This window comes from Monomorium pharaonis, chromosome 5 (genome assembly GCF_013373865.1).
Source record: "Monomorium pharaonis isolate MP-MQ-018 chromosome 5, ASM1337386v2, whole genome shotgun sequence".
In the NCBI taxonomy this organism is placed as follows: Eukaryota; Metazoa; Arthropoda; class Insecta; order Hymenoptera; family Formicidae; genus Monomorium; species Monomorium pharaonis.
Genome location: NC_050471.1, coordinates 26,738,986 through 26,759,505, shown reverse-complemented (window position 1 = coordinate 26,759,505; position 20,520 = coordinate 26,738,986). Strand labels below are relative to the sequence as shown.

General features: G+C 37.6%; 1 protein-coding gene across 1 annotated transcript in view; it reads left to right on the top strand.

Moving 5' to 3' along the window:
- Window positions 1-707: 707 nt before the first annotated feature.
- Window positions 708-20,520, top strand: part of LOC105833945 — a 49,885-nt gene continuing 30,072 nt past the window's right edge. The window contains exons 1-6 of the mRNA XM_028192450.2: window positions 708-1,222; window positions 2,093-2,314; window positions 5,178-5,281; window positions 8,596-8,769; window positions 9,344-9,526; window positions 11,112-11,294. Coding sequence (XP_028048251.1) covers window positions 1,020-1,222; window positions 2,093-2,314; window positions 5,178-5,281; window positions 8,596-8,769; window positions 9,344-9,526; window positions 11,112-11,294 — 1,069 coding nt within the window. The 5' untranslated portion in view covers window positions 708-1,019. The remainder of the gene's footprint in view (window positions 1,223-2,092; window positions 2,315-5,177; window positions 5,282-8,595; window positions 8,770-9,343; window positions 9,527-11,111; window positions 11,295-20,520) is intronic.

The window sequence follows — 20,520 nt, the reverse complement described above, 5'->3', positions numbered from 1 at the left end:
ATTTTGATCATTAATATTTTAATGTAATTCTAATAAAATTGTTGATATTTATAAAATGACATATATTATAAAATTCAAAGAATTATATGAAACTGACGAGAGTTGACAGAACAAACATAGAATAACAGCCGTGGCCAGTATTTAAAAATTCTCTGTATTCGACACTGCTACGCGATATAAATATAATTCGTGTACAGTATGATAAAAGTTATTACTCGTAGCAAAGCACACTCGACATTTTTCTCGCGCTTATGGCACGGTTCCAGAGAAGTTCCTTTTTTATTCCTTTTATTTTTCACCGTCGCAATTTTTCGCGCGATTCTTAGTTTGTGTTCCCTCATTTCACCGTCTTCTATTCGTCCACCTTCAGTTCTTGACCTCGTTCTATCTTAAAGATTCAACGCGTTCAACGGGAAGTCTCGCAAAGTGATCTAGCTCTAATAATGCCGATGACACTTTCCCCCCCCTTTCCGTACGTATTTTATCTTTCGAACAATCGGGACCATTTCGCATTTAGATGAATTTTCACACTCGGACTATTCCAAAAATACAAAGTCGCAATTAAATTATTTTCGCTCCTAATTAAAGAAGTGAATGTCAATTAACTTCGCAAAGCGCAATTATCCCTTGTTTACAAGAAAGTTTAACTTTAGGGCATCGACAGTACTATAAAAAGTATTTTATTTTCAGGTATGAGCATTCGCGAAAATAATCGTAGGTGCATAAAAAGCATTCGTAATTTCCCCTTACTTGCGGCTGTTCGAGGGCCTGAATTAGGGTAATTCTCGGAAGGGGGCAAGAGGTCGTCGACCTCGATCGGGTGGCAGAGCTGCGATTCAAGTGGCCGTGGAAGAACCTAAAGTGGCGAAAGAAAAGTGCTACCTTCTGAAGAGAGAGAGAGAGAACGAGATAGATTTCGCTTATCAGAACGCGCGGAAGTACTCGACTAATTTTAGGCTCTTTTCGGAGACGAGAGGCTCGCGAGGAGACATTCCAGGTCACTGTAATGATCAACCATCATGGCGCGGCCGGCAGCGACGACCCTGACGAGTCTCCTGATGTTGCTGCTTATGACGATCGCGGCCAGTCTCTCGCCCAGGATCATTGCCACTACACAGGCGCCTTTTGGCAGGATTCTGAAAGCTGTGAAACTGCACGGAGGCTACATGGAGGTGATCCAAGAGGAGAGATGTTCCCACAGTCTGCTCAGACTGACGTGCAGGTTCGTCAGCAAGTTTTATCACGCGCCACGAGAAAAGCTTCTAAGAAAGTATTTGTATTTCTAGCCCGTTACAAAGACACCTTCTATAGGTCGTAAGGAGATTAAATATAAATTATTAGCGAATAGAAATTTGTAATATTTCTTAAAAATAAATATTAATTTCATGCTTATTTATATTTGTAAATTTTTCCGGGCAGTAAAAACTATATGCAAAACATATATTAAGCGATGGATAAATAGAATTATTTTTTCCCTCGCCGTTTGAAAATAGACAATATTAATTTATACTTATATTTACATAGATGCACGATAAATTTATTAACAAATAAAATGTATAGTTAGACATATTTGCTTATAATATTCCCGCTACCAAAATACTCGAAATTAACCCAATTGAGAAACTAAAGCAGGTTATTTAACTTACATTTCAAAAATTTGACTTTTTATTTTAGTAATATATTATCAAATATTCCACACATGTTACATATGTTATTAGATACCGAGAATGTTTAAAGCGACAGTTAAAAATATTTGAAATCGCAGTTGCACTACTTCTCGTTAATTAAATTTACTTATTATTAAAAACTTATGAATAAATTTGATTTATAAAGCGCAAAAATTCTGGAAACTGAGCCAACTCGAGGAATCACATCAGGTTATTTAAATTTCGAATTTCTTCGTTTCGATTTCTCATTTTAATAATATATTATATAAAATATTCTCGCCTGCGCATTATTAGTCAACCGATAATTCTGAGACTAATAATCAATACAACGATCAAAATTACATTCATTCGTGTTAAATAAATTCCCTTCAATTACTCATTTGTTTACATACAAAGTTACACTGGTTGATTATTGGGGTCCGCAGGTCGTTGAGAGCGTTTATCTTTATTCTGGAAGCGGAATACCACGCGAATCACACGGAGCTCTGTCGGAAAGAGTCGAAAAGCTTGGAGGAGCTCAAAATGTGGAAGAACAAAGGTAGCACGCGACGATGGGCGAACATGAAAGAGCTTAAAGGAAACTACATTTTCGATGACGAGGACGTGGAGGCAGACATCGTCGATATTCGGTCATCCTTGAATAGAAGGTAGACTTCATTTTGCTCACTCAAATACAACGATAAATTAATACGTTCGATGCACCGGTGATCTAAACGGTAATACTTTTTTTTCTCCCAATTATTAGACAATTCATCTTAAAAGATGTAAACTCTTTAATTTAATCTCATGAGAAAATTATATTTGCGTGAATTAGTTTTCTTGGATCTTTGAAAAACGATCTATGTCAGAATTGCATCACGGAGTTTCCAATTGCAGTCACGGTGTAGACTTAAAAATAATTTTATTGACAATTCGTCGGGTGGATAGAATTTTTATGGTCCTCGCTGACGATATCGAACGACTTCTGTTCCTGACACAAGTATTTGATTACACAAGACAGTGTTCGGTTACGGTCGAAATTGGAGATAGACCGCAACTCTGGAGAACAACTCTTATTCCAAGTGTTTACTATCGACAACCTACATTGTAATAGACTCTTACCAAAGCCGTAACTAACTGTAATTAATAGGATTCAACAGAATAAGTCAGAAACCACACGGCTGAATTCTCCTTGCTAGCTGAAGATTTCTTCTAAAAGTAATATTTCTTATATAAATAGAATATTACTTATATGGAGTAGAATAAATATTTAAATAATGTAATTTTGATAAAATTTTAGAAAAAAATATACGGAATGTTTTATATTAATTGTTACTAAATTAAATATTTTCACACATATATAGGAAATCGACATAAATATAGTTGAGGTAATTCAAATAATTAAAATTATTAATTAATAATAACGACTAAATTAAAATAATTAATGACAATAAAATTAATTCGCTAAAATAAAATAATTAAAATAATTAATTAACTATAATAACTGTAAAATAATTAATCAAATACGAGAGAGAAACACAACTGTCAAATAATATCGAGGCTCCAATGTTTTAGAAATATAATCTCCGAAAAGTCATTATCGCGAAAAGCAGTTAAGCCACTCGATCGACCCCACCGCTGCCGATACATCCGCCGTTTTTATTCGCCGCTCGAGCCACTCGAGATCAGCCGAGGGTCGAGAGTGAAATCTCGACGTTTGATGTGCAAGGGTAAAAGCATTCCTAAAGCAATAATTGCCCGCCCACTCTCTCTCTCTCTCTCTCTCTCTCTCTCACTCTCTCTTTTTCCCTCGAAACGAGTGCGTCAAATGATCACCGAAGGAGAAACGATCTCCACTAAATGGTTTCCCCCTGCGTTTACACAGCATCACGCTCCGGGAATTCCGCAAATAAGGGATGCGAGAGATGCGAATTTTGCATCGCTGAAATTGCACCGAGCTCCTCGCGGAAAAGTGGAACGTCTCATTTATATTTAAAAAAAAAAAGAAAAGTTTCAGGATTTTATTTTTCTCTACTTCTTTGTCTCTCGCGCGCAAAAGGATAGAACATACAAAGACGTCTGAATTGTTATTGAATTAAAAACGGAAAGGGTAACGAGTGATAAAATTATAACTTAATAATAACGTTGAAGAAATAATGTAATTACGTTAATACGAATAGCGCATCTTCCTCGTAATTAAAACTATAATAATCTTATACATTCGTATTCACTTCTTTTATAATTATTTTCAGAGCAAAATTGATCACTGCTTATTTCACGTTTTTCTTTTTCATTTAAAGCGACTACTTTTCCCGTGGAGTTGCAATTTTCCAGAGGCTTTCCATAAACTTTACAAATTTTATCGCCAAACAAAAAAAAAACACCTTACTGTCACCTAAAAGATACAATCAGGCACAGAACCGCGAGTTTCAATTTGAGAATTCGCGGGTCTAAAAAATTCAAAGAGAGAAAGAGAAATTTCTCGCAAGGGCGAGCGTGGGTGAAATGTTATTTCCCTTTTATTTCCGTCCGGGGACCGATAAAATCGACGCGAAGAGGTTGACGCAGCGGGGGCGAGGCCCTGTTGAAAGGGGTGAAAATCCACCCTCGTCCATTATTCACTCCCGCTTTCAAGCATGAGCAACAAAGATCGCGCAGCAACAATCCCGGTCCCACCCCTAAATTCCTCCCTGTAGAAGAAGCCCCGGGGCTGCTTTTGTCAGAGTCGTTCACAGCCCCTAATGACCGACGTCGCTTATTTAATTGGCGCGGCCGTCGGACAATCGATAGTATCCGAAAGCGAAACCTCGCATAAATTGCAATTTTGTTCATGCGAAGATAAAAAGAATATCTGTATATGTGAATACGCAATGCAATTTAATATTTTACGACGGATAAAATAATGAGAGAATTTTTAGAATTAATTTCAAAAGAATTAATTCCCGTTTAATTATTTTATCGTTTCTCGTCAATCTACTTTATTATTCATTTAATGACGCTTTAGTTCAACAATACAAATTAAATATTATCGGAGTTCAAGAATTGCAGGTTTCTTAAATGTATTCTTTTATTCAATGACAAAAATTTTTTATTGTGAATTGTGATCTTGAAATCAGTTTAAAAACAAAAAAGAAAATAATAAGAAAGTTAACTTATGCAGCATAAATGATCAGATTTGTTATTTTACGTAAATATTTTATGTAAATAGCTTTTAAACGAGTAAGTATATCTAAATAAATTTTTGTGTTTATTACAGCTTAATTAGTGTATATTAAAAAACTGATTTTTTAAATTAATATGTGAATGTAATGGTACCTTCTCACTAAATTTGCAAATGATTACTACAAAACGCAATCTAGCGTAAAAATCCAGAACAAAAAATTAAATAACTTTTAAAGCAATAATATAACTACTCGAACTTTACACAGCGCTCAAACTTAATAATACAACAATCTAATAATGCTTAATAATATTTTTGATAATTTAAGATGTGGCGTTTACATCCTTAATGTGCATAACGATATGATTCAGGTGCTCTGGACAAAAACACTGTCGCTACAACGTGACCATCGAGCATCCAGGAGCGCACTCTTGGAGTCCAGGTGGAATTCTATTAAAATACGCTTGCATACCAGGTGAGTATTCAATGTTAAATACTTTACGATATTAAAACCTGATTAATTATTGCCTCAAGCTTCGGGAAAGAGAATTAAAATGTCTAAAGGCACTCCATTTATATCAAAAAGTCCATTAATATACATACAGAAATATGCGATATAATGTATAAACTGAAATATTAACAGGTAATCAATTATATTTCTATCAGCGTTTCTCAACGAATGTTTCCAATTTTCTTCTAATGGTCTCGAATTTTCTCTAAACCGTTTCGCATCTTTTTCCCTTAATTCTTCTTCAAATTTCCAGTTCCGAGCTCCCCTTATTTGTTATCGATTCCGACAGTAACAACGGCGTCCTCGACACTTTCGTGTAAAACCGACAGCTCATCCCCGACTCGCGCTAGATATTTACAAGATATTACGAACCTGGCTTTATTTATCGAGCGAAAAGCCCGGGACTATATTTCCCTCCGTGCTGTGCGATCGATATTCGGGCGTGCGCAATCGATGATCGACGAGCTCGATAAAGCGAGCGAGCGCCCCGGGGGCGAGAACAGGTCGCACGCGGGGTGACGGCGGGGGCGGTGAAATGCACGTCACGTGCCACACACGTCCTCGGGAATCGGCCTCAGATTTCTATCTCGTTGCGTGCCAGCTGTCGATGATGCAACGATCCTTAGTGACCGTGGGATCGCCGGCATATGCGCGGAAATTCTCCGCGAGGTGACAAGAAACGCTGTTGTAGCTGATCGCGCGCGCACAATGCCGCATCGCGGTAAGGGCATGTAATCCCGCCGTTCCATGGAATCCGCACGTACCTCCTTCGATAGGAAGGGGAAGGTTCGTGACGTTTCCCGGATTCGATCGTTCATTGTGCGACACGGCTCCATTTGTCGAAATGAATGGAAACTTATGTCGTCGTAGGAAACGAGAAATTACGTTTATAGGCACACGAGGGATGTTACGAGTTATAGCTCATCGCGTAACAGGAATAACATCCTGTGTTTGTATGCTTAGATGTTGCCATTCGTCAGATTGATAGATTTCATATTGTCCCCTCCGTCAATTCTGTCGAGATAAATAATGCTTCCTTAGCGTAATAAATTTTTATGAATATATATTTATACGAGAATTCAGAAAGTATTTACACTTTAGTGAAAGAGTTTTTATGTAAAAATATATACGAATATATATGATTATATACGAAAAGTGTCTATATATGTTTATACTAATTTCTCTTTTTTAGTAAAATTTCTGTTTGATATAAAAAAATATTACTCAAACTGAAAAGAGAAAAATTAAAAAGATAATTATCGAATTGTTCCTTTAAAGAAAAGGGTATATATTTATAGTTCAGGGAATATCTATTTAAAAACACATATTCATATGTTTTTATATGAAAACATTTTTATCAGAATTTTGGTTCATATTTCACTTATTTTATTAGCCAAACTCCACATCGTTCTTGGAAAGACAAAGTATATTAATTTACATAAAAAATAGAGATTGATTTATTTTATTATTTATTTTATTTAGTTATTAAGAATTAATATAATAATAAAATTGTTATCTACTAGGCAATGTGTATTAAAATTATATTTTTATATACAAGCTTTAAACCAAAAAGTGCACTTTTATAGCTTGAGCTTTCTAATTTTTTATTATCTCTTTAATTATCTCTCAACGAAGTGTCGGCATCAGAAATAACTCGAGACATTCGACGTCTCGTCTGAATGCAAAGAGTTTCATTAAACAGGCGTTCGGGTCGATAGATCGAATGAAAACCGTTCGCTGTTTAGCAGGACAAAACGTTCCTAGGCCGTCACACTTGGCGGAATATTGGAAACGGTGCACACAGGCACGTCGCGACGGGACGAAGGGGAAGGAGGGCGGAAGATGGAGGACCAAATTTCCCCTCCGTCGCCCTTATTACCGCCGCCAGCGGTATCTGAGCCCCCACCCAGAAATGGCACCCCCTATCCTCGAAACTGGGGCAAGGACACCCTCGCCTCCTGGCCCGCGATACGCGGCCATAAAGGGATCCTTGCAATCGTGTCGCGCCGCGCGTATCGCACGGCGACAAATAGACCGCAACGGGATGCAGATGTTAATGGTAGCCTTGTGCCCAGTAGAAACGCGGCCCAGTCCCTCTCGCCATCCCCTAGCTCGACAATAATTCTTTTCACGACGATAGAATTGTGTTTGTGTCAGTAATGATTTGTTACTAAGATTTAATTAGAAAGAACATCTGGAGGGTGGCGCGATTTATGCAAACGCACGTGGTAGATCGAAATTTATTCAGAGAACATCTAAACATACGTAATTTCAGCTATATACATATATAGTAAAATTGTACATAAATGCAAAGGACATGTAGTACAAAAACCAAGCAAGTCCACAAAGTTAAATTTTCAGGAAACAAAACTTCTCATCTTCAAATGCAATACAATCATTTCTCTCCGCATATATAATAAGTATAAAAACAATGTAGATTTTAATTAATATTTTGAAACTTTACTTAAGTTGAACCTCTTTTTTTATTTAAACCTCAAATTATCTTTATTGCAAAAGAACTGATGTCAAATTCAATTACTACAAACGAAGCTAAATCTGCTTTTGCAGATTTTGAAGACCCATTTAAAAGGCAAAGAAATAATTTAAAAAATTTTTTAACTTATCAGGTTTTCGAAGAAATTTTTATATTTGCTTATTTATCTAATATTTTACATGTATTATTATTTTCTATCAATACGATGGACAATCACATCGTGGATAATTCTATTTCAGCAAAAATAACAAATAAGATCCAGACTTTTAAAAATTTGAACATCCTTCTTCTCTACATTTCTCTTTATAAATATGATAATTTTGGTCCCCAAACACGACAGATATAAATAATACTCTGATTACTATTTTGAAAATTTACATTTTAAAAGAAGTTAAAAAACGTCTGGTACTTGTTTGAACAAAATTGTCCACAATGTGATTGTCGCTACCGATAGAAAATGATTTGACGTCAAATTTAAATTAAAAAAAAAATGGACTTGTTTGATTTTTGCAGAAAACTCTTCAATTAATACTATATAATAAATAAATACATACATTATCTTAATTACAATGTTAGACACGTATTTAAAATTACAATTAAATTTATGATACTTAATTATATGCCAAATCTGTATTATATAAAAAAATCATTTCATTTTGCGACAGGTATATAAATCTCCATTTTCAAGATGTCCTTTCTAAGACGCTAGAACGCAGTTTCGTGAAACAAGGTTACGCTGTATATCGCCACACCGCATGGAGGATTAATATGTTACTGATTGCAGAAGCTGCGGTTAAACGATACTGCAATCAGGAGGTGAAGGTGATTGGCGGAGAAGGTGGTTACATCAACACCCCGGGTTATCCACTGTATTACGTCGGGGAAACGTGCGGGTGGACCTTCAGGACGTTTCCGGGTCAGAGGATAGCTCTGACCTTTCACGACTTGAATATCCGCGGTAAGATCTCACATTTTAGCCTCTCGACCTTCCCCTCGCCGGAGCGCGACAAGTAAAATAAAAATTGAATCACTCGCGTCGAGATCAAAAGCAGATTTAGCCTCATTTAACGGTAATCGAATCTGGCACGTCAGTACTTTCTCTCACCGCAATGAAGATAACTCGTGTGTGCGGTTGAGACACTTTAAATAAAGACAGAGGTTCTCGAGAACTCAAAACAGACATAACGTTGCTCGGCGCCATTAGACACCGCAGCGTGTATTTTCATTTCGGAATTTACGGCCTCTATTCAAACCGCGGGTGTTTCGACGATCCACTTTGGCTCTTACCAGGCCGCGGAAATGAATAACGATTCAGTGACGCGAGTAACTATACAGTTTGCTAACGCAAACATTGGCGATCATCCCGAGAGCGCCACATGCGCTACATATGACATCGATCGGGTTGAGGGATTTTCGGCGTCGATCGTCGTCGAAAAAACAAACATCCCGGATATTTGACTTTACACGCGCGTTCCGCAAGCAAACAAAACGAACTCCGCGCAGGCAGAAACCGCGAACGAATTGCTCGGCAGGTCCAGACGCGAACGGCGACTGCATGGACATCGTGAGAGTGCGGGAGAGCGGCAGCACTCTCTTCGAGTTCTGCGGCACCGCCGCGGGCGCGCGGATCATCTCCGACACGAACGTGCTGACCCTCGACTTCGTCGCTACGAGGAGGTTTTACAACGCCCGGGGCTTCTTGCTGCATTACCAAGGTAAAGAGATCAAAAAAGCATATCGCACGGAGAGAAGTGTCGCGGGCACGGCGCGCGTTGCTACGGTCAACTCGGAAATTTACTCTCAGCAAGGATACGTAGAGGAGAGAAGAGAAGAGAATTATAATATATAACAAATATATATATCGGATATATATATATAACATAATTAACAATTTACTGGAACCTGTAGGGGATATGAGTATTCTCAAAATTATTTTATTTTTAAAAGATAACAAATTAACGCTCTTTGGTAAATTTTGCACGTTAGTATCAGAAAAGTGCCCGTATCTTGTACATAGTATCACAGAAAAGTATCAGAAATGTAGGTAGATATAAAATCGTTGGCTCTTGCGACTTTGCGCGTTGTAGAAATATCATAAAAGTATTATAAAAAACAATATGTTAACAGCTAATATAGCCAACGATTTTATATCTATATTTTTGATACTTAAAATATTTTTAAAACTATTAGCTAATAATTAGCTAATAAGTAAAATAAAAATATAATCAAATTACATTTAAAAAGATTATGGGATTCAGAAGCGCAACATTTTCCATAGCCCTGAACGCAGGCTTTACACACAAATGCACGTACGCATTACGTCAAACATTAAATTCAATTACGTCATTTGAAAGCTATATTCAAGTTGCACTAAAGTTAAAAAATTAATATCCAATAAATTTTTCAAAATGACATAAAGAATACACGTTTAAAAACTTTCGACTATCCGCAGTACAGAAATGCAGCTTTTATGAAAACGCAATAAACATTCATGACCATGTTATAACGTCTAAAGAGTATGTAAAGAAACAATTTAAATTATCCCCAAAATTCAATGCAAAATATACGAATCATAATATGAATTTCATAACCTCACATCTATTTTATTATAATCGCCTTCTCTCCTCTACATGTACTTTGGTTTATGCGAAATTCGAAGTCGACTCGTTATTCGCGTAAAATTAGCATTCTCACTAATTAATAGAGTGCCAGCGATTATTTATCCAAAAAGTTCAGAAGTTTAAAACAAACTGCGTTTGTTTTAAAGATATAATTTTTCGCGACGTCGTAAATATCTGAGAAAGCAATATTACGTTTTAATGAGTGCTCTCTTGCACACGATATAACAGATTATAAAAGGTTTGACCTTTAAGAAATATTTGGACAGCAGAATTTATTAATCTGTTCGCACCCTGACGTTATTCCCGAGCATTATTAATAAGCTAATCTTCGTCTCTCGTTCCCGGTGCGGCGATTTTGGGGAAAATCGTAGATAACGTCAACGAGATATAAGGTTTAATTTTAAACGCGTTTTTCAAGTTTTCGCCAATTCCAAAGTTCCGCGAAATGCCATTAGCTACTTTCTTCCTAACTATTTTAGCGATTAAAAACTTTTAATAACTCGGCAGTGTTTGCCGTTAGAAAAGCGCTCGGGAATTGCGTGCGGGGAGTCTCGGGGAAATAATGGGAATTCTAAAGGGCGAGACGCGCGCGATATTGTATCTCGCAACTTTAAATTGGAGCAAGGTGTTAACTTAAGGAAGGCGCAAAGTGGAAATGAACCTCGCTGCATTTGTGCAGTGCTCGGCTGTCCGGAGGTCTCGGCGCCGAACGGAAGTTACGTGTCGAACGGTACATTGACTTCGCGGACATTCCTATGCAAGTCGGGCAGCGTGTTCCCGGACATCAGGGAGAGGAAGAGGACGCTCGAGTGTAGAAACGGCAAATGGAACGAGACCGCTACCAAGTTACCCGGCTGCATAGGTAAGAAACTTACTGTAAGCCTCATTACGTTACGTTTTGTTCCGTCATTTCTCTCCGCGTGTCTTGTTTTATTTTACTTATCGATCGTTCCGTTTGACTCGCCCACGAGCGGCTACTATATTTTGTTTCATATTTATTTAATTATATTATACAATTACACACGCACACACGCGCATTTATCACGCACGGTGTGTGGATCAATTTCATTCTTTATCAGAGATTTTATTTAAACCTTTAAACCTATGAAAGCATCAAAGCAACGTCTAACGCTTGTAACCCGGGAATAATGCGCTTTATTGCGTACAGTAATATACATGATAAATCTATCTCGTCACATTTAAATTATGTTTCCTTTTGTCTGTTTATCCCGCACAGAGAATGATTCGTTAGTACCATTAAACATTCGGGTGCTTTGTGAATACGAATCGTTGGATTTTAAGAATTAAAGAGCACTACGCTCAAAAAGTACGGGAAACGCTGTTACGTTATCGCTAATGAATGTATTTATTTTAAATGCTTTTAATACCTGCATTATATTTACGACATGTAATAATCAAAATGATTCTCATTTATACTGTACATACAAACATATATAATAGTTTCACGTGACAATATCGTTATCATGTTATTTAATAATGCCAAATCCGTAGATAATGAATATTATTAAAAGCAAATTTCGATATGATTGATAATGGAAATTTGACTCGTGCGAGCTCAATGGCACGTGTAAAACGTCAAGAATGTATTTACATTCATTTCTACAAATGTGTTAATATTTACACTTTAAATAAATTTTAAATATATGTATATAAAAATTTTGTTTTTAATATTATATTTTCGTTAAACAACTTTTCCACAATTTGTATTATTTTTTTATTCTTATAATACCACAAAATTTAAAAACTGATGATAAAAATCTCAATTTTTTTTATATACAATTTATTTGATAAGAATATATCCGGCAAAAAATATTTATTGTAACGAATTAAAAGAAATACTACTTCATGAGTATAAAGACTTACTTCCGTTGGAACTTCCTGTCTAAAAGTTTCGTCGGACGCACTCTTATCAAGCAGACTGTAAGCACTTAAAATATTCAAGATAATTTATACAAAATTTCGTTGTTATTCTAAGTTTAATTGTTCTGTAAATAAATAAATAAATTTTATTTATTTATAGAATAATTAATCACTGCGTTGCAATGAACTTTACATAAATTATGTTAAATACTTAAGTACTTAAAACTTAAGTACATTTTAAAATATAAGTAGTTAAATTAAAAAAAAATGAAACTTATCGTTATTTCTCAATACATTTCCACTAAAGCATATTTCCACTTCATATAATATTAAAACAATATTTAATTCAAGTAAAAAATTGCCACTAAATATTTTAAATTACTTTCGAATGCAATACAAACTCAACAATCTACATTACTTTTTATTATTTTGAGAACAAATGTAATACACCCTTAGCCGTAGATCCGAAATTTATAATCCGTTCCCCCTTTCGAATTTTTCGAATGCTTCCCCTCTTTTCGCGATATTATCTGCACTCTACAACCGCCAGTTAGATGGCGAAACGTGTTTTTTCCTGCGATTAATTTGAAACCTGCCCGCGCGCGTCGGTCGCGCACGTGAATTCACGCGCAATATTCAACGCGGATTACGTAGCGAGGCGCGCGAGATAATCGATACGGCCCTTCCGTGTCGGAAATCCCCCAGTTGGCTAGTGATGACATCGAAACCCTGTAAAAATATATATTATTCCAGTTTTTCTTATCGTCCAATCAGTTAGCGTGCAATATCGCCCTTTAAATTTTTCGCGAAATTTATTTTTTATTTAATAAAACGGTTACAAGCTCAACATCATCGATTGAAAATTTGAGAATATAAAAAAATTGAAAACACAAATCTATATAAATAATCCTTACGAAATAATATTTCTGGACTCGCGAAAAAAACTATTAGAATTATAAGTGATGTTATTAAATTCGAATAATTTTCCAATAATTTCCATTAGTTTTTTCACGCGTTCAACGGTATTTTTCCATAAAGAAAATCCTTGTGTTACATTTAATTTTATTAATCACTTGCAAAAGGAAAACAAGTGCAGATAAGCACAGAAGAATAAAAGGTGTGAAAGAATCTAATCTTATCAACAGCTCTTTGGATCACTCGGGTTTCTCATTAAAAGTTCGTTCGCCTTACGTGTTTACTTTCTTATCAGAATGAGATTTAAAACTACAAATTACAAGTGAATAAAGTGAAATAAAACGATAACGTGCCGAATGCAATGCATTCGATTCTAATTTGTAGGACTTGATCGAGACTTTAGAAAAATGAAAGGCACGCGAGTGTGTTGTTCGCCGGTATCCGAATAGGTTGAAGTGCCATCACTACCCGTCGTGACTGCTCATCGAGGGGTCTTCATTCCCCCTCGGAGAAAATGGTGGGGGACCCTTTCCTCGGGGAAGGGAGGAAGCGAGACGCCGCTCTCGCGGTAGTGGAACGAAAGACGAGGACGAACCGAATGGAGAGTCTTAGGGCAGAGGGGGTCCCCCAAAGGCAACCATACCATGCGTCGTCGTCGTCGTCGTCATCGTCGACGTCTTCGCCGTTGTTGCGCGAAGTCAGTCGTGTGAACGTCACGTGCCTCTTAGGACGCGAAAAATACCTGTTATAAACTGGCCTTGAAATTCGCGAAGGTACATGTCGTTCTATATAAAATATATTTCGAGAGAGAATTGAATTGCTACTTGAATTCGGGATCTTGAAGAAGTTCCCAGCAACATCCAACAGGTAATTGATCTCTGTATATAAAATTCTTTACAGACTTGCTTGTCTCTGTCGATTGAGATTATAATGGGTAGCATGATTTATTCATACCTCAAAGTTACTTGATCTTCAGGGTAAGATTCCTAATTAGAGTGCTCATTAATGTGACGGAACATTCCACTGAGTTAAGGAATTAAGAGTTCTACGTGATAGACACATACACGTACATACGCGCGCGCTCTTGCGTGTGTATGTACGTATGATTCATAAAAATCATTTCAAATGCCCTAGATGGGGATTAATTATTGAGCCACTGTGTAAGTCCGCTTGTTAAATGTGAGATAAAATAATTAATTGAAGCAAATCTTACTTTTTTTAATACATAAATTTTTGTAAATTAGAAATTAATTTGTGAATTAACAATTATTTCGAAAATGAAAAGGAAAATAACTTGAGCTGGAAAATTTAATTGCCGTTTAATTGATAAATAAGGTTGACCTGAATTCTCAAGGTAGATCTCATTATCTGGTAAATGTCGGTGAATAGTTTCTTAAAACCGACGGCTTGGGAGCAAAGTGCGCGCGGCGATTCGGAATAAATTGCGATTTATATACAAAGGACTCCTTCTAACCGGATCGAAGCGGCCGACATCGAACGCGAGGTCAACGTAATGATCTTCCTATTGAACCTTTGCACCCGTTGCGATTTCTGTGCTAATTAATCTCGTATTATGTTTCTCTCTCTTTAATCTATTCAGAAAAATCGCTCCAAATGCCCCGATGGAAATTAATTATTGAATTATGAACGAGTGTGGCTGCACGATTAAATTGTTAATACAGTAACAGCAGACATTTCATTCAATTCTTGAAATAAATGTGCTCTTTCTGTATATTGTGACGTTTCTAAAATAAATTAACTTAAAACTACTTTTATTAATTCTATCTTAAAAAATTATATTTTCCTCAAAATTTTTTCATAAAACTTACTGAAGATGTAGCTTAATCAATTTAACTAAATTATAAAAAATTTTAAGTTAATTTCATTTAATTATGTGTCATTCATGTATCAGTTCTAAAAAATATTTTTGTTATTGGTTTTCATTAAAAAATATTTTCCTTTCGTCCCATGCATTTTCGCAAGAGATTCTCGTTGAAAACTACGACTACTATTTCTTGTCATCTATGCCAGAAGTTATTACATTTTTTTTTCTATATTTGCAGAAGAATATTTGTTTACGTTACTTCTTGTTTACATCACATATCCTCGCTACCGTATTTATTCGGTCGATTCTAAATGCATTCGCGCGAATCTCGCACTCTATATTACGCTTTCAAACGCGCTGCAGCATTGACAGTGGAAAGAGATACTGCTAGGCAGCTGTGGCCCAAATTAAAGCTTGTAAAATATCATCCCACGGCGCCTGAAACCGGCACGGACGAAGAAAAAGACTAGAAAAATCGAGAGACCGAGATAGAAAGAGAAAAAGAGAAAGAGAGAAAGAAGATGCTTTGAACGAGGCTATCTATTCTTTTTGCCGTTTTCCGCCAACGAATTGCCTCGTTTCCAAGAAACAATCATTCGGCTACGGTAGCTATAGATCCTTTGCGAAAGAGATTAAGAGAGAGAGAGAGAGAGAGAGACGCGCACTTTTTCTTCATACCCCTTAAAATGACACAGGATTAAACTTAAACTTCTCAAAACATCAATTTAATTTTGCTTTATATAAGTAAAACGTTTTTTTACCAAAAATGCGTTATATTTACCGTTTAAATTTCATACAAATGAAATATTTAATATGAAGAGAGAGACAGAGGGACGGAAATATAAATAAATTAAGCAAAATACTTGCAACAAATTAATAAGATAACACATGAAGAAAGGTCATTAATATTAACATAAGCCTCTTAGTGATACGCCTTGATTTTTTCGGAAATTAAATATTATACTGTGTTAATACTGCTAAAAGCTACTACTAATCTGCTTAATTAAAGAAATAAAAAACTTATAATTTACACATTTAGAGCTTTTTTCTGTACAAAATTTTTATTATAATATTTTATTATTATAACAACTGCTACATCATCTGATAAATATTTTCTAAACTACATGTATAATTTCAAAGTTTTATTTTTTTAGCTTTGTTTAAGAAATACTACTCAAAAACAAAGTAATACTATAGAATTGATGACTTTTTTCTGTACAAAATAACTTAAAGTTCACCAAGATACATATTGTTAAACTATTTCCTAGTAGTAAAGAGAGATCCTATATAAATTTTTATTATTTTCCAACGTTAAAAATATTTGCGATTTTTACAAATGTTTCCATCAAATATAAATCATGGTGTTTAAATAACTAACGAACCGAGCTACAGCTTCCTTTTTTCAATGTTTTTTTACGTGTATTTTATTTCTTGTGCTGCGGGATAGTTACATTATTACATTTTTTCTCTTTTATAACATCAATCTAAGTGGAACAAAAAATATAGCTGCACCCTCCTCTAACGGGAGAAAAAAATAAAATAAAACGGGATAATCTTCAATACAATGCGCTTTTCCATTTCAATCGTTCTCGAAACAAAACCAATTTTGCACGCTTCGAGGAAATCCATTTCAACGCGAAACGGCGGACGGGCCCCCAATTTCCGGATAAATAAAATCGGATTTTCCATTCATCATTTCGGGAAAAGAGTATTTCAGATCCGCGCGATGCATCCGCGCGTGCATAGCCGGGGCAGATGCATACGTAATTCGAAAATCGCGCAGCTGCGACGTCGTCCCTGTGCCTCGTTGCAGCGTTAAGGAACGAGCGAAAGGAAGAGGAGGGGAGAGACGAACAGATTTGGTTCTGAGGGGAGTAAAAGGCGACAGGGGATGGTGGGGATATTTCTGTCCCCTCCTTCAAGTTATCCTCTCTCTCTCTCTCTCTCTCTCTCTCTCTCTCTCTCTCTCTCTCTCTCTCTCTCTCTCTCTCTCTCTCTCTCTCTCTCTCTCTCTCTCTCTCTCCTCCCTCTTTCTCTTTCTCTTTCTCTCTTTCTCGATGATAAATTTAGAGTTAGTGGAATAAAACAACAAAGTGCACAGCTGCACCGCTCGAGGTGACTTCGTGAAAGTGCAGCCTCGATCTGTTGCTGAAAACGAGAACTTTAGTTAAATGTTCTAGCGAAATTAACCAAAGTCAATCATGCTTGCTAAAGATTATTTCCAGTTATTTGTGGAAATATTTTAATTCCTCTCAATAAATATAGCAAATCCTTAAAATATACTAGAAGTATATAATTAAAATTTCAAGTAAAACAGAAAATTGTAGGATACTCCTTTGTATTTCAGCTAGACATTCAATGCATAATAATGAAGAGCAAAACATACATTAACCGAAGATTTTATAATCGATTTACTGTTAGCTTTCGATATTGAAATGTGACTTGAAATGAAAAAAAAATTAAATGATTTTCCTTTAGTTCAGAATAATAAAGAATACAAAACTCTTCCTCCCGTAGGTAGCTTTAATGTTATTACACTTTAACTAAGTGTTCTTTATTAAAATTTACGGTGCAAATTTAGTATTAAACTCCGACGAAGAATTACGGTAACCTGGTGCAAAACCTATAACTGTTTGACGCGAGGTTATTAAATTTTGGTGGAAAATTATAAAATTTCATCGCACCCCGTGCTCTCTGACGTCGCGGGAGGTCATTATTAATGCCTGACGTTGGAAACTCGTTACGCTTCGACATCGGAATTTTACGGTATTCTGTGTTATGCAGAATTAACGCGGTTCCGCGCGGCCGTTTCAGCTGTTGGTGCCCACACCACCAAAATCGATTCTACTCCCTATATACGCTCTCTTCGCGAAACCGAAACACGTTCGTGTCTAGTTCGACCTATCGCGCGCCAAGAGAGCGGCCAACTTGTTTTCGACATGGAGAGAACGAGAGGGAGGGAGAGAGAGAGAGAGAGAGAGAAAAAGAGAAAGAGAGAGCGGGGATGGATCACACCGATGTATGCGGTAGAAGGGATACACAAGGCTTGTGGCCCTGTTTACTCCCTCCCTTTGCCACGGCATACGTTTTCCCTCCCTTCCTCGCGCGCGCCTTGTTGCCCTCACCACCGCGACACCGAGGTCTCTCCCTCACCAAGGTGGAGGAACAACGTGAACCGCCGCCGATGCCAGCCAGCACCGGGGACCTCCTCCAGTCGCCATCGGCGTTTCTGATATATACCGAGTGGCTCCTCACACATCACGCGTCCTCCTCGTCCACCGACCGCCCTTTGTTTATCAATGGAGAGCTCGCGTTCACGTTTATCACGCACGCACGCTTACCCGCGATCACGCATCACCGCCACGCACGCGCGGGGGTATCGCGAGACACGCGAACACCAAGAGGAACCGCTGCCCTGCCCGCTGCACCTCCGGTCGTCCCGTGTTGAGCGTCCCGTCAAGGTCACCGCTCGAGGATCCAGTCGAAAGATCGCCACCGAGTAGATTCGCGCGACGGGGAAAGTCGATCCACTTCTTCGTGGAGGAAGAATCGTCGCGGGCAGAGAGAGAGAGAGAGAGAGAGAGAGACAGAGAAGTCGAAGGAGCTCGACGCGGGTCTCTCGAAAGGAAACAGACCGTACTGAAGAGCACATCATGTTACCCCGAACGCTCTATAAGAGTCTGATTCTATAAGGGGGGAGTCCTACGAGGGATCCCTTAAGAGAGGGATTGCCCCGGTTAAGATAAGGGGAGACGCGCTTTGAGAGGACAGAGAACCGAAGATTTTCCTCTTAAAGTCCCTACACAGTAGCAGCAACAGCAGCAGCGGGTATTCTCGGAGGGAGCGTGGCCGCTGAGAGTGTCCTTTCGAAAAAGAAACTACAAAAGAGTCATCTGATAAGGAAACGCTTCGGTCTCGAACAAAGAAGTCTGTCCACGAGAGATTTCCATTTCCATGTTCTACAAGATTTATTCCGAACTCGTGATCCCATCGAAAAGTCACAATCCTTAAAAGAGAGACTCTCTTGAAAGAAGACGTTTGAAAATGTACTGACGCTAAAGAATCCGCGGTTCTCTCTCGTACAAATTCAGACGGGATTCTAAAACAGATAGGAAATCAAATAGACCTCTTGTAAAAGTCGTTCGAAAAAAAAAAAAGAAAAACAGATTTGAATAGAAGAAGCAATTTCCGAAAAAAAGAAAAAAAAATGTTAATCTGGACGTAGAAAAGAACTGCAGCGGCGAGTCTCGGGTGCGAGATCGGAACAGGGGCGCTAGAGGAATGCGCCGGTGGTTCCAGGAGGGCGTCTAGAAGGAGCGGAACTGCCGCGGGCGAACCGCCAAGGTCGGTGGCGGCGAAATCGCGATTCCTGGTGAACACGCGCGTTCCGCGTGGCGGACAAAGTTCAGCCAGTCAACATCAGCTGAAGCCGGGAGAGAGCGGGCAATTGAGCTTCGTTAATTATGCCTTGACGAGCCGCAACTACACACGGCGCAAAGTGTACACACGAAATTGCGAGCAGCGGGAGAGGAGGGGGGGAGGAGAAACGAAAACAAATAAATCTATCGAGATATAAAAGGGAAATGTTGGCGGTGACGCGAGGAATCTCTTAGGTAACCGAATTGGCGAGTCGTGCGCGGGAAGCGTGTGCGGGAAGAATAGCACGAGGAGAGGAGGGGAGAGGGGCGAGGAGAGAGCCGATGGACTTTGTACCCAGCTGTAATGACTCATCGGCGAAGTTAAGGAAGAAGGAAAGAGAAGGGTATGTGTGTGTATGTGTACGTGTGTGTAAGACGAAGACGAGGCACACGAGGGAATGCGTTTGCGAAGGAAACGCAGGCGGCAATTAGGTATCTCCGTTCGAGCGGTTTTCCATGTACATGCAGAAATCTTTATTGTTGGATCAAAAGAAAAACGTGTGAAACGTGGGCAGCATAAATTAAACTTTTGTATAACACGCCGTATCGGCCGTATTTGCTTTGAATACTCTTAGAAAATATGTAATACTGGGCTGCATTAAATTGGCCAGTAATTATTACTTATTTTGAGTATTGGAAGTACTAACAACAGTGCTTTCAATACTTAAAATAAGTATCATCTACTGGCCGATTTAATAGCGCTCAGTATTACGTTTGCATAAGGGTATCGAGTTTATGTAAACGCGATATTTTTTTTCCGAGTTTCGATCTAATATGAATCAAATAACAATCCAGCTCATGCGTGACACACGTTATGAATTTTATTAAAATTTGATTGATATTTGGATTACAATTGTGAGTGTCACAAACGTGTGTTTATGCAACATGCAATATGCGTAGCAATGTGCAGTATGTGTATTAATACATATTTCAGGTTTTAAACATGATACGAATTCGTCACTTTTATTATATATACAATTAGAAATACTATTGTTTTCGTTAAAAGCAGCATGAAATTCTACATTTTCGAAATCAAACATAATTGTTGC